The sequence below is a fragment of the Pungitius pungitius genome, chromosome 14, assembly GCF_949316345.1.
Source record: "Pungitius pungitius chromosome 14, fPunPun2.1, whole genome shotgun sequence".
NCBI lineage: Eukaryota > Metazoa > Chordata > Actinopteri > Perciformes > Gasterosteidae > Pungitius > Pungitius pungitius.
This window is the reverse complement of record NC_084913.1, coordinates 17,997,129-18,012,811: the sequence shown is the minus strand read 5'-3', so window position 1 is coordinate 18,012,811 and position 15,683 is coordinate 17,997,129. Positions and strand designations below refer to the sequence as shown.

The following is a 15,683-nucleotide window of genomic DNA, read 5'->3' as shown; positions in this document are numbered from 1 at the left end:
GATAACAATGTCATTATTTAAATTGATTTGACTCGAATGAATCGATTCATCGCAATTAATTGTAATGCAAAGAATTCAATAATGAATTGAAAAGTAATGTATTCCATACTTACTTGTGCAAACACTAAATCATGTGTTTTTAAGAGCATTATTTTACACAGTAGCAGTTAAAATATTTATTGTAAATTTAAATGTAAACTTACCTAAATTATTATTTTTTCAAATAAGAATGAAAGTCATCAAATATATACTTGTGCTTTAAAAAAAATCAACCAGGCTTTGCTGTCCCTATATGTCTATATACCTCTTGTAATCACCAGTCTTTATTTAAGGAGGGACAGTGAAGAGGGACCTCACAAAAGATCTGGTTAGAGGTGTTCTCATGTCAGTCCGACTGAGAGACCTGAAAAGAAGAACAGAAGAAACATTTTTCTTTAGCCATGATGGGTTACGACAAGCTGTGCCTGTTACTGCTGCTGAGCACATACACGTTGGCTCGTAAGTAGGAATCCATTTTTATTCAAAATAACTATCACAATGCATAATAGAATTGTGATCATGTGTTTTTCAACTCAAACCAACTAAAATGTAGTTTTGAGTGACCTTTTCCTCAGCAGGCATTTCCATCTCATTTCGCAGATGTTAAACATTATGGCTATGTACTATTCAAGTAAACAAGGAAAGTGAACCAGCATGAACAAAAGCAAACACCGTGCTTCATTTGGAAATGTCTTTAGGATAAAAGTTCTCTCATTATTGTGACAGTTAAAAGTCCTACCATTTTGTAAGCCCTGTTTTACTTTGCTAAGTAAATGGAAAATGTGTGTGTAAGGAATATTGGTTCAAGCTACATTTTTCTGTTTCATACATTTTTATTGAACTGCTACAATATGTTAAAACAGCAATACATAGGAAACAGATAAAAACCAAATTGTAACAATTATAGATTTTCCCACCACAATTACGCTGCATGTCTTTACGCTGTAAACATTCATTTTTTTTAAGATGCAAAGTAAATGAATGTATTGTTCGTGCTAATGTTTGCAATAAATTCTATATAGCTGAATTTGATTTATTTGTCACCCTAGATAGTCACTCAAGATAGTCTTGCCCTTGTTAATGTTTTAGTTTACTTAAAATGCCTGAATAATTATCATAAGATAACACATGCTGATTATTTATTATTATGGCTCTTCACTCTTTTTTTGTTTTACAGAGGAAGGCAATGACAGTAATGAACTAACCTCAACGTGTCTGTGTAAGTTCTACACATCTTTAAACACATTCAATCTCCATTGCTCAATCAACAAAACTATCCTATCTTTTGATAAGGAAAAATAAGCAAATAAACTGTTTAAAAGGTGGCAAGGCCACAAATTGATGTCCTTTTTAACATTTGAACTCAACGGTGTTTAACATTTAAATTCGACGGTGTGTGCACCTGGATACATATGTACGTGAAAAGGGTAAAGGAGGTAAGTTAAATGTTGTCTCAAACAAACTTATTGACCTGTTAGCAGATCGATGGTGGCTGTGCTAAACTAATAAACACATGATCCTTGTTCTGGAGTTCATGGACTTTTCCCCCTGTGCTGTTTATGATTTACTGCAGTAGAAGTCATTTGCCCTTGGAAACATCATTTAACTCATACTCGGTCCAAAAGATTGTTATCATGTGGCAATGTGGAACTTTGACTGTGGACAGAAATTCCCTTCGATTGTAATTTAGGATCATGATCATATCTTTAGTCTTTAATGGCTTGAAACTACAGGTGAAACTCGAAAAATTAGAATAAAGAATAAATATAGGTGAAACTAATATATATATATATATATAGCCATAATCATCAAAATTATTTCAAATAAAGGCTTGAAATATCTCACTTTGCACGTAATGAGTCTATATATTAGTTTGACCTTTTAAGTTGAATTACTGAAAGTAATGAGCTTCTGCACGATATTCTAATTTTTCCAGTTTCACCTGTATTTAATCAGAACTAAGATCTTGAATGTCCATTTTCCCTTAATAGGATACCATTATCTCATTGCAGTGGCCTCCGGATTTAAAACTTATAAGAAATATGTGTACCACTACACTACAGAGAGTAGAAACGGTGTGATAGGCAACCTAAAGAATGGCCCGCAAGTCTACTGTCAGGTAAAATGGCTTTTCATTTGTCCCTTTGATCTTCCTGTTGGCTCTCCATTGATCCTGTGCCTACTGTCATATACCTTTAGGTTGAGATTGAAGTCCCCCAGACATGTAGTTTCGTCATGCACACCAGAGACTGTGCTCTAAGAGAAGTCTCAAAAATGGATCATCAGGGCCTGCCGGTCTACAAGCACAGTCATGGCTCCGAGGCCTTCCAGGCCGCCATGGAAAGGTTAGTGCAAATTCTTCAAGGGATCTGTTACACATGCAATAGCAAAGAGTCTGGGGGTTTGACGTGGATTTTTGTTGATAATGTACACATTAAAAGGTAACACAAGTGCTTTACTAAAGCATGCAAACAGTTACATTAGAAAATGGTCCCCAAGATTTTGATACATCAGTTTGTTCTGTTTGGTATCGATGGATGGAGAAGCCAAAGACTCTCATTATAGCAATCAATCATACAAAATGTCACATCATTAACCAAATAGTCACATACCAAATACTTTGAGTATGCCACTTGATCCGAGCAAGTTTGTTTAGAGATACTGCTCAAATGTTCCTTTTTAGGATCTAGAGATGTTTTATTATGTACATTCAAAATAACCTCAAAATACACAGTAGTAAATTAATAAATTCCTTATTTTTGATTTCTCATAAATCCCGTTCCTCAGTTTTGCTGATAATATGAAAAAAATGAAAAATTAAACACTGTCTCAATGCCAGTTTTGTAAAATTATATTAGCCTTAATTTTAAAGGCTTGTGCAACTTAATTATATGTGCGCTTGGTGAGGTATGGGAGCTTGTTTTGGTTCTATCCAGTGTACCTTGCTTGTTAGTTTTGTCTGAATTTGCTGTGCTGGGGTGTGAGTTTACCTGGTTTGTGCACATAAAAAGAATTAGTGTCTGACCTGCCTCGTGGGAAAGGCCCCATGCTGGAGGTCAGTCGTTAAATTAAAGCAGGGATGTTTATTCAAAACAAAACCCAGTGCAATCAGTTTGAATCAAACAAACATTTAATTCAAAATCAGTCTCGCATTACCCAGTCTAGCTGCCCGATTTAACCTCAAAGAGACTCCTGATAATTTAAAAGTCCAGTGGTTATACTTTGAAGTAATTCCACAATTTTGTCCATACATCATTAAAAACGCTCCGGGATTGCAGTGGGATTGTCTGAGACCGCGACTTGAATCTCCATACCTTCGCAAAACACACCCGCTAACGGACTTCCTGTAGACTTCCTGCACAACTTAGCAACACATGTATTGCCCCGACCGCGCATGTGGTGAAGGGCAGTTTAAAGATATTCAATCTTTTATGAATGTTTCTTCACACGCGTGAGACAGATATGTCTTAGAAGTGGTCTATCTTTTTGTGAATTAAGCATATTGGTGTTACAGTGTGGGTTTGTCTCCTGTTATGTTTTGTAGTTTTCTGCCTCGTGTTCCTGATTTAGCTTCACTTCCTCTCCTGCCGCGTCATCCCCTGTGATGGTCTGTCGTGTCCCTTATGGTTTCCAGCTGTGTCCAATCACCTGCCCGTTTAAGGCAGTCCAAACTTGAAAAGAGCTTTCTCTCCGGTGGATGCAAAGGACAACTCGAGAACTGTTGATTTTATGATCTTTTATTTCTCTTAAGGGTGGTTTGGTGGATCAGACAGAACAGAGCAGGTTGATAACCTTTCAACCACAAAGCAAAACCCATGAATTAGTCAAATACATTTCGATAATCACTTTCTTAAAGTAATAATAAATGAATGCAGCTGAAATCTCAAACAAAACCAAAATAATTCAGATAAACCTAGGATAAGTCTCAATTACTTAAATTAAATGACACATTTCACTAAGTAAAGCATGAACAAACAATAAATCATACTGTCCTACCAGTTGCATCTCTGGGAGATTAGGAGCTGTGGTCACAGTGTCCTTTTCCTCAGGACCGAGTGAGAGGGCCATCTGAGCTCTCCACAAATATTTTATGCCATGCGCTTTCTGTTGGTACGCAGGCACTTCCTGTGGGTGGAATCAACATTAGCTGCATCGTCGCCCCCTGCAGTCTGCGAGCGCTCCGACTGTCCAGGGTGAATACGGGCCTTGAGTGCTCCGTGCAGCTTGTGACCGAGGTTGACGCAACAACTATTGTTGTTGTAGAAATTATTATTAGGGCCTGAGTCGACTATTGTGTTTGTGGAAATTCTTATCATTATTGCCCTATTGTGTAAATAGAAAGTTCTTGAAAGAATGTTGATATCTCATTTTTCATTAAAGTTATGGACCAATGAAGTTTGTAAGGGGTGTGGCCTGGAAAGGAACGACCTATAACTTCAAAAGTTATTAAGGCCTATCCTCACCAAATCTTTAGGACATGTTTACATTGCGTCCTAGAACATCCCCAAATATTTTCAGAATATTTGATTAGAGGGCGCTTTAGTGATTCTCTGTATTTTTTGCACTTTACTACGTTTTTTGCATTTACAAACGAACAAACTCCTCCGAGAGTTTTCATAAAACTACCTGGGCGTGATCTTGCGTCCAGTTTGGACAATATTTTACGATTTTCTTCAAAATGTTATAACTCCAAGGAACATTGATATTTCTGGCTAGAAATGTTTATTCATGATCCTTGTGTAGGCTTATAAGTATTGCCATGCAGTGATTCCATTGGCTTAGGTCAATACATATTTCTACAGTTAGATGTATAATGTCAATCTTTTTTGGATCTATATCATAAACACTTATACAATTGTATTTATAAGACATTGGCTGATGAAATTGTCATTCTGATCATTCTGCTTCTGATTTACTTACTTACGATATAAGATAAAAATATACAAGCAGGAATTAACAATATATGCAGATAAGTATGTTAAAAAATGTATGTATGTCCATATGTGTATATATATAGGCGCGATGGTGGCACATGGAGTAGTGTAGTGTGCTGGGAGCTGCAAGATTAGCGGTTCAATCCTGGCTTCCTCATGTGCCATGTCGAAGTGTCCCTGAGCAAGACACCTAAATCCTCAATGCTTCCCAGGCAAAAATGTAATGCATGGGTTATAATGCAATGTAAGTCGCTTTGGATAAAAGTGTCAGCTAAATGACATGTATTGTAATATGTTTCCATGGTGAGAAAAAACACTATTTTAGTCAATGGGGGTCTTGGACTTTGTTCATAAGACCAACAGCTGTTGGGGAAAAACTGTTTGTGTGACAAGAGGTGTAGGTCCTGATGTACTGCAGCCTCCTGCCACAGGGAAGAGGCACAAAGAATATTTGTCCGGAGTGAGAGGGGTCGGCTGCAATCTTTCCTGCCCGCCAGAGTCCTGGAGGGATGACAGATTGCAGCCGACTACCCTCTCTCCAGAGCTGATGACAACTCCATCCTCTGCTCCTCCATCACCGTCTGGTACGCTGCAGCCACAGCCAACGACAAGGGCAGGCTGCAGCGTACCAGACGGTGATGGAGGAGCATAGGATGGACTTGATGATGGCCGTGTAGAAGTCCACCATTATTGTCTTTGGCAGGTTGAATTTCTTTAGCTGCCTCAGGAAGAACATCCTCTGCTGAGCCTTCTTGGTGATGGAGCTGATGTTTAGCTCCCACTTGAGGTCCTGTGTGATGATGTAGTCCAGAAAATGGAAGGAATCCACAGTGGTGACAGGGGAGTCACATAGAGTGATGGGGAAGGTGGGACTGCGTTTTTCTTGAAATCCACAACCATCTCCACTGTCTTTAGAGCGTTGAGCTCAGGTTGTTTTGGCAAAGTCTCGCTTCAGAACTTCAGACTGTATCCACAATTTATTTTTTATTTATTTAACCAGGTGAAATCCACTGAGAACCAATTCTCATTTACAAGGATGACCTGGCCAAGAGGCAGGCACAGTCCACACAAGTGACACACACACACACACAGATAATACAGTATGACAAAGACATGGCTAAAAACAACACAGTTAAATTAATAAACATTATGCACAAAAAAAGCAGATTACTGAAAGTACTTTGTAAAAAGCGAGAAGTGAGGGCTGGTCAGCAAGTACAGCAGTCAACTATGGCTCGTTGCAGCTTATGTTTGGATATTTTGAGGGAGGTGAGGGCTGTTAGATTGAGGGTGTTGTGTAATGTGTTCCAATCATTTGCAGCGGCAATGTGAAAGGAGTTATGATCAAACGCAGTACAGACTTTTGGAATAAGCCAAATGAAGTCACTGGATCTTAAATGGCGATTGCTGTCAGAAGTATACAGAAGATTAGAGAGGTAGCGGGGGCTCATTCCCAAAATGGATTTGTAGACCACGATCAGCCAATGGTGTAGCCGCCTGGTGTGAAGGGAGGGCCAATCCACCAATCTGTAAAGATCACAGTGGGGGAGGGGTGCATTTGTAGAAAATATGGTATGATTTGAGTCAATGAAGTGAGTTAGTTGTTTATATGCCAGTTTCTCTATGACTTTGGCCAGACAGGGCAAGATGGAAATTGGCTTGTAGCAGTTCGGGTCAGAGCCAGAGCCTCCTTAAAAGAGGGGGAGTATCGTAGCCGATTTCCAATCAAGGGGGAAAACAGACAAATGAAGGTTACAGGTTGACAGGTTAAACAGGCTTATAGGGGCAGCAATAATATTAGCGGCTGATTTTACTGAAAATACAGAGCATCAGATCCAGCTGACTCGTTTGAATAAAAATGAATGAATGAGTGCATCCAGGACTTCCGAAAACCTTAACAGGTTGAAGGGAGAAGTGGTTAATGCTGGGTGAAGAAGTAGGATCGTTAGATGAACCAATGCCAGCTGCACCAAAGAAATTAGACAATTTCACAAAAGTTGGTTGAATTGTGTGGCCATCCGTTGTTTATCAGTAACAACAATGTCATCAAAAATCAAAGAGGTGGGTAGATGCGGAGAAGCAAGGTTGTTTTCCATAGATTTTACTGTTTTCCAAAATTTCTTGGCGTCAGAGCCACTGGCTGAGAATTCTTCTTTGAAATGATTTTAGTCTGTCGCCTGTGACATCACTAGTCTGTCGCCTGTGATGTCGCCAGTCGGTAGCAGCCTGAGAAGACCTCGCTCTCTGCCAAAAGTTGTTTTTTAGGCGTATCAGGGCTGCTTAGTCATGACCAAACCAGGGGGGTGTTGCACAAAAGTAGAATAAAGAAATCCGGGCTAAGTGATAAAGCTCCGCTTGACTTAGTGTGACCTGCTTATCGCGGCTTAATCGGTTGCACGTTTGCAGCGGTTGCACGTTTGCAGAGTCGCGCTGAGAAGGAGGCGCTAAGTCGATCCAGGAGCACATATTTCGGATAAGCGCACGTCCACGGCTTTCTTAAGTAGACCACGATATCGATCACAGATTTACTGATGCAGAATTGGAAAATAGGCCGGATATTTCTCACCCACTGAGCAGCAACTTATAATGAAATGTATGAGGAAGTGAAGCACATCATACGCAAAAAAGGGAATACGGCAGCTGTAACCAAACAAAGAGAAAAAGCAGACTATCGCGGACCAACTGAATGCGGAAGGACTTAAAAATATCTCCTTATTAGGAAAGTTGTACACTCTGTTCCAATTGCTTTAATATGATTGTTTCAAAACTGAGCTGAGGGAATTAAACCTCCTCTGGAAATGTATCCACCAAACGAACCCTTATCCACAAGGACAAGTTTTACACCCATATACACAAATGTTTATGCTGTGTCTAATTCTAAATATCTTTCTACAATTAATGTTCATACAGAACAAACATGACTGGACAGCAAAGATATTGGCAACAAGTCCAGATAAAATATAAAACCATTTTGCAGGCTGGTAAGTGCCTTAACAGAGGATGTTGCATGCGTACGGGACTGTGGAAATCCTCTTTGGTGTAACACATTTGTCACGGTTTGGTTCTTCTTCCTGTTTTATTTTGTAGTTTCATGTTTCTTGTGTCGCCAGGTTAGCTTCACTTCCTGCCTTGTCCTGTGATTGCCTAATTGTTTCCACCTGTGTCCAATCACCTGCACCTCCCTAGTGTATTTAAGCCCTGTATGCCTGTTGTCTCCTGTGGACATCATGGTGCAGGAAGAAACACCTGTGAATGGGACTTAATAAATCACAATTTAGTCAGTTTACAATTGTTCACTCAGCGCAGTTTCGCCCACCAGCGGACCCCACCTCCTAACCCCACCCCGTTGGTCGGTCCGTCTGGAACGACTATACCACCCCTGGTGGTATTTCGACGTGATTATAATCCTTCTTACGGTCCCTGAAATATTGTGAAAAAGGTCTGTAAGGTAAAAGTTTCGGACCACCGATCTAAACATCTGCAAAAGTAGAGTTTTAAAACAAACTGGTGAGAGCAATAGTGACAAGTGTTCAGAAACCAACAGAATAACTGTTAAACCTGTTTGTTTGAGGTCAAAGCGGCAGCTGATTTAACACATGAGGCTGCAGGATTAATCTTAGCCTGGCTCCTAGCCTGGTCTGGAGCAGGCTAGCTTCAAAGAATAAATCGCCATGGTTACTTCAACCTACTTTCTTGTAACCAAGTTGGAGCTAAATATCCTCCAGAATCTAGACTCACTGCAGAACGTTGATTGGTTGAAAAAGTGTCGTCATTTGCGCATGCCACAAGGGGAAAAACACACGAGGCGCCATTTTTAAACTACAACACCGTTGCAAAAATGTCGTTGCGCAGCATTCACTTTAACAGCCACATATCGAGAAGCAAGATCAGGATCGGATGTATGTCCTCCATTGTTGTTTGATCGATTGAATGACCTCAATTTACTTTCTATCCAATACCACGCCTATCAAGTGACGTTACCACGACTTTCTGGAATACACCACGCCTATCAAGTAAGGGTACTATTGGCGGTGGAAACGCTTGCCAAATCATGGTTAACAGACCCGACCCGTACCGACCCGTACCGCTCGGCGGAATCGCGCCATTACACTCTGTTCTTACCCTGCTTTGAGAAGATAGTTGATTCAGATCCAAATCTAGATCAAATGGATATTAGGATCCTGCGTCAATGGAGAAAATCTGTTCTGTATTTCAATCAGGAGAGACTCGTTTAATAGTAATACAATAATTTATTACACAAGCATAAAATATGAATTGTGCAAGGTCTTTGGCGATTGGACTCCATCATGACGTACTATCCCCGAAGGCAGGGATAGTGAGGTCCAATAATCCCAATCCCCCTGGAGTCCAGACACTGGTGGAGGTGGTGTAAGGAATAGCAGCAACCTGATGACGAACCAGGAACAACGCTGATGCCAACTGGAGGTGACTGGGGTGGAGGAGGGTCGCTTCAGCTACACACTGAAATGACAGCTGACAGCCAACAGAGAGGAGAACAGCTGATTGACAGCAACAACGTGATTGGCTTAAGGAAACCGTGTGTAGAATCTGATTGGTTACTAAAATGTGCACGCCCCCAATCAGCTGATAGAGTAATTACAAAGGAGGCGAACAGAGTCAGACTGGTTGTCTTCCTGACTGAACTTGCGCTTAAGCAACAACATGCATCTACGATGACAAGGGACACCAGGCACACATGGCTTAAATATACAAGGGAGGTGTACGTGATTGGACACAGGTGGAAACAATCAGACACTCACAGGGCAAGAAAGGAAGTGAAGTTACCCGAGGGACGCCAGAAACATGAAACTACAAAATAAAGAGAAGACATGAGCCCAAACCGTGACAGCTGTGGAGGTTTTTTGCTGGTTTTACTTTCCTCAGCTGTCTCTGTCCTTTTGAGTGTTGTGTTGAGGAGGAGGAGTTCTGCCTGTGTGGCAGAGCAGGCTAACCAGTCGCATCAGAAATCTCAGGGCGCTGGGTTTTGCCTGTTTGTTGTCCTCCTACATCATGGGGGTATGATTTCCTCCTCGACTTTGCACTGTGAGAGCCTGGTGGTGCTAGTTGGCTGTGTCTTAGCTTGCGTTTGTCCAGTGTTTTGAGTCCATGGTAAAGTGATACTGCTCCCACACAGTCCATTTACATCCACGTTCACTTCTAGCCGGTGGATTTTTGTTTCCAGGACCGTAATCTTCTGTAGGAGTTTGTAGTAGTAATCTGTGGAGAATTCAATTCATTTTTATTTTGTACAGCCCAAAATTGCAAATTACAGAATACAACCGAGCCGAGCAAAACACGACCTTCCTCCTTCAAACACCTTTTCTAGGAGGAAGAATAACGCTGTTCAGTTTGATAGACACCTTTCGTTTGAGTCTTGAGTCTGATATCTGAGGATATCCTAAAATGAACACCATACAGACTGAGTTCAATGTCTTTCCATCCAGTGTGATACTCCGGGTAGCACCAATAAACAATGTATCTCAGATGGGCAGTGTAATAGTATTCTCTTTTATTTCATTAATTTCTCGAGTAAGTGACACACCCAGGTATTTCAGTTTATATTTCTGCCTGATTGCTTTACTTGGTGTGTAGTAGAGAGTACCTGTGTTGATGTGAAGTTCAATTTATATCCCCGACATTCAACCATAGTCAGCCAAGATTGTCACAAAATTTGGGATTGAAGAGTTGGGATATATGTCATCTGCTAAAAATCCTATTGTATGTTACTCATTTGTTATATTGAACCCTTTGATTATTTTGTCCTGTCTAATAGCTTGGGCCAGAGGTTCCATGAATATTGCTAAAAGGGAGGGGCTAATGTAGCAACCCTGGCGAGTGCCTCGAGACAACCTAAAACTTCCTGACACGTGGCCATTGATCCTTATTCTAGCTGTTGGGTCTCTACAAAGATGCTATGCACCTAATAAATTGATAAATTGACTAGCTGACCTTGACAAAATGACCAAATCGAGACGGAGCAGAGCTGCACTTAGATGTTGTTTATTAGCATGTTCTATTATATGTTATCCTGTTCGTTTATTAGGTTGGGGTGCTCAGTGTCCAATTTAGGGAATAAAGGCAATAAAAGGGGCAAAGTCTTCTTTAAAAGTTCTATACCACTCATTCAGAAAGCCATCGCTACCTGGGCATTTATTTGTTTTCAATTTACTAATCGACGAATCTAATTCTGTTGTTTGTGATGGGGTTAATTTGTCATTTTGTATTTTTCTGATGGAAGAAGGAAGCTCTAATGTTGACAAATATTGTTTAATGTTATTTTCATTTACAGTCTTAGGCTTTGAGTGTAGGGCTTCGTAGTATTCTTTAAAAACTTTATGGATTTCTTCTGGGATGTGGGTTACTTTATTGGTTAGAGCACAGGTGTCAAACTCGGCCCGCCGTATGACTTTGCTATTGTGAGAATTACAGAAAGACATAAATTGCATTTCTATAAAAGAATCAGCTATTCCTAAAAAGTCCACTGAGAGTCGCACTGTGTGAGTATGCGCATGCGTTAGACCTGGGGGACCAGGTCGTTCGCCATGCAGTGCCGCTAGATCCCTTCCATTGAAAAAATTCAAAATCACATTAGGTCACCCCACATGCGCTGTCTCTTCTGGCAGACGAGAGGCTTGTCGATTTGTTTTGAGCTCCCGGTATGCAGCGTTGTTCCGTTGGGTTACGGCTACCGCCCGTGTTGATTATTTGGGAAAACTGCCCGAGTGGGAGGGCAGGTAGATCTCCATGATTTGGATTTAAAAATTTAGTGAAGTGAAATTTAGCGTTACTCCAGGGAGCAGCAAAGTGGGCCTAACCTAAAATGAGTTCGACACTCCGGGGTTAGAAGGTCTCTGATCTTGTGTATTGGATTGATATTATGTTGTTTCCTGAGGCGTGCTGCTAACATTTTTGTTCCTTTTGGGCCTGAAAAGTTTGCTTTGTGATTCTCAGTTTATTTTCTATTTCATCATTCAGGGTTTTCTCCATTAGTTTTTTTTCAATTCTGGTAATATGTTTGGCACTCTTAAGTCCCCATAGTTTTGTTTCTCTAGTTTTCTCAGTGCTTTCTGTGATTCATTGTGCTTTGTTCTTTTCATCTTATTTAAGGATGCTGTTCTAGAGATTAGTCTCGCTCTCATTATTGCTTTAACCGTGTCATTCTTGTTATCTTTTATGCAGTCATTAATTGCTTGATTTTGATTACATCAGTCTCACTATTTAGTTTACTGATATCTCCACAATGTGCTCTTCGGTCAGGTGAATAGTTAAGTAGATTGCATTGCGATTGGTGTCGTGTTTCCACGTTGCTTTCTCCTTCGGTAGTCTCCAGCTCCTCCCCGCGGGAATCCGCGTTGTATTTTCAGGTCCACGTCTTGTGGATACAGTAGCTCACTTCTGAGGAGTTTTATGATGAACTCATGTAGAGTTTCCCTCTTCTTCCTCTGCCACTCCAGAAAGGTGCATGTTGTTTCTCCTAGTCCGCGACTCTAAGTCTGTTAGTTTTTGTTGTGGGGATCTTTGCTGTTCCAAGTTGCCAATATCGCCCAGCTCTCTACCTGTTCCATCTGGTTCTTCGCCTCTCCAACTCGGTCGGATAAACTTGTATTTGCAATGCCAGGTTGTCAAGTTTGCCAATGTGATTAATTTCGTGTCTCAGGCTATCGTGAAATAAACCCCAAACCATTGCAGCAAAAAATCTGAAATATGTTTAAGGAGTAGACCAGGGGAACCTGTGGTTCTTCAGCCAATCCATTGCCTTCACCGATCGATCCATACATCCTCAAAGCCGGGGGCTGGAGTCAATGCCAGCTAACATCGGCTAGGACACAGGCTCAGAGGCAGATTGCGTCACACTTCATTTACAATGAACCATATACTGTATATAGCGTCATTGTCATTGTATACACATCACAACTGATTTCCAGAAGCAGGGGAATTTGAAATAGTTGTGATGGGTAGCAGTATTGCCTCACGGAAAGAAAGTTCTGGGTACGATTCCACCCAGAAGTTGGTGTTCCCCCCGTGTCTACATGGGTGTCTCTTGGTACTCTGGCTTCCTCCCACAGGCCAAATATATTCTCAAGGGATTAGCTTGATCGGTCTAAATAGCCTGTGAGTGGTTGTTTGGTTTCTGTGTTAGCGATGGACTGGCAACTTTATCTACGTTGTACCCAGTCTCTTACCCATCGTTATTATTGTTTAAAAGTGATGTAACTGGAAGTCAATCATGGTATGCAAATGTGCCTAACTAGATTTTCCGCCATTTTGAATTTTGTGAAAAACACATTTTTGGCAATTTCTCCTAAATGCTGAGTTTGATTTTCATGAAACCTTCGGTGGATCATTATTGGTTCAATGTGCCCTTGGTATATCAGAATGGTGCTGGTAACTCATTGTTTTAAGATGTGGGCTAAATAACTGCAAGGGGTGTGGCTTAATCTGGCAGATTTTAACTTCCAGCATGTGTAAACATTGAAGCCCTGAACACACACACACACACATACATTTTTCCTAATTTTTGGTATATGTGGCGCTGTAATTAATGGTTGAAATTTTTGGCCTGTTTTTGGACTATTTTCATGATTTCTTACAGTTGTAAAAGACCGAACTCCCAGGGATTAAACCCCATTCGTTTCAAAATTGTGCAGTGTGATCCTGAGACCTTAAGCTCTAAACAGTGCATTTTGCCGGAAAAATTTCCAAACTATGTGTGTGGGGAGCATTTTCAAAAAACCACCAAGTCTTTTAACTGGACCACACTTTATCTAACCTGCTCCTTTTTTCTCATATAGCATGAACCTCTCACCCTTTAAACATCCATATCACCATATCTAACCTGTTTTATGGTTTTAAGAAGATCTTACGGTTAATGAACTTTCTTAGGGGTGTGGCTTAATCTGGCAAGATTTATAACTTCCAAATGGCTTGGCCTGCCCTCACCAAAATGGCAGGATGTGTAAACATTGAACCCCTGAACACACCCTCATTTTTTCATACTTTTTGAAGATTAGGGGGCTCTACATTTAATCAATAAAGATGTGCTTTTTTGGCATATTTTCATACTTTCTTAGAGTTGTAAAAGACCGAACTCCTCCCATAAACCTGATTCTTTTCAAATCCACGCAGCGTGCTCTTGAGACCTTAGGCTCTAAAAGTTGCATTTTTCCCGAAAGAAATATTAAACTATGTGCGTAGGGCGCAATTAAAAACAAACACCTTTTAAAATATTTCTAAGGAAGTTGGGTCATGTATGGTATTTTGAGAAGCTTTCATTTCCGATTGGTTCAGAATGTCCTGGTCATCACCAAGTCACCCCATGGTTAACAACCACTGCCTTGCGAACGCTTCGTCCGACGGCCGCAAGGTTCCTCGGCCGCAATTGTAACCATCCGGCCAGTTCCCCGACGTGCAAGGAGTAGCGAAGACCCGTCCAACGCTGCTCGCAGCTTTAATTATTATTATTATTCTCACAAACCGCATGCATATCTGGACTGTTAAAACATTTTATTATATTTGGGTCTCACATTTGTGTATAAAGAAATGTCTCTATAGCGCCCTCTAGAAATTTTAAAAAGACCAAAAATGGGCAGTTTCCGCCCCCGATGTCCGATCAACCTCTAAAAGTAGCATTTTGCCAGAAGAAATATTAAACTATGTGCGTAGGGCGCAATAAAAAAAACACCTTTTAAAAGATTTCGAAGGAAGTTGGGTCATGTATGGTATTTTGAGAGCCTTTAATTTTCGAATGGTACATCAGAATGTCCTGGTTATCACCAAGTCACACCATGGTGATGTGTACTCTCTGCCTGAAGTGGAATGGTCATGAAAGTATTAAATGTTTCCTTTTAAATCTAATCTGAAAATGACTAAATGTATTCTGGTGATTGAGATATTGAAGGAAATTGGCTCATGTATGGTATTCTGAGAGGCTTTAACTTTTAATGGTACATCAGAATCTCCTGTTTACATGTTGACATAAAATGCCTAAGACCATGATAATGTCAAAGATAAAGTTTGCAAAGCGGCATTCCTGGCATTGCTCCATACGGTTAACAACCACTGACTTGCGAACGCTTCATCCGACGGCCGCAGGGTTCTTTGTAACCGCCCGGCCAGTTCCCCGACATGCAAGGAGTAGCGAGGACCCGTTCAACGCTGCTTGCATCATTAATATTTGCTTGTTATGCCAATAATTTGCTCTAAAAAACATTTTTTCGGTTTGCATAATAAAGACACAAATCTACCTTCATAAGAAATCGCCTTTTTTGCTTAGCTTGATACTTTTTAGTGTCTTTTAACATCACATTTTTTGTTATCTTAGCGGTTACACATTGATTGAACAGGTAGGCCAGCTGCATTGAGGATGAAAGCAAATCACTTTGTCCTTGTGGAGTCAAACTATTTATCTCTGACTTTTTTTTTTTGATCGATCCACTAATAGTTTATCTAGGTGGGAGTCTGCAAATTATGACCAGCCACCTGCAGGGTAAGGCATTAAACAGCTGAGCAATGCGAAGATAGGGTGTTTCCTTTTGTTACGTCTTGTCGCAGAACACAAATCTGTTGAGTGCAAAAAGGTGGTATCAGTAGTGAAACTTAACCTTGCCCGCTTCCTCATGCTAACAATGTCACCCAAATCTGGTTCTGGCAGCCACCCTCAGCTGCAACCAGTCAGGCCATTCAAGCTGG

At 40.7% G+C, this 15,683-nt stretch overlaps 1 protein-coding gene across 1 annotated transcript in view; it reads left to right on the top strand.

Annotated features, from left to right (window-relative positions):
• Window positions 1-332: 332 nt before the first annotated feature.
• The window catches only part of apoba (apolipoprotein Ba), a 34,172-nt gene continuing 18,821 nt past the window's right edge, over window positions 333-15,683 (top strand). Inside the window, exons 1-4 of the mRNA XM_037485749.2 lie at window positions 333-498; window positions 1,217-1,258; window positions 2,052-2,158; window positions 2,239-2,384. Of these exons, the coding sequence (XP_037341646.2) occupies window positions 441-498; window positions 1,217-1,258; window positions 2,052-2,158; window positions 2,239-2,384 (353 nt within the window). The 5' untranslated portion in view covers window positions 333-440. The remainder of the gene's footprint in view (window positions 499-1,216; window positions 1,259-2,051; window positions 2,159-2,238; window positions 2,385-15,683) is intronic.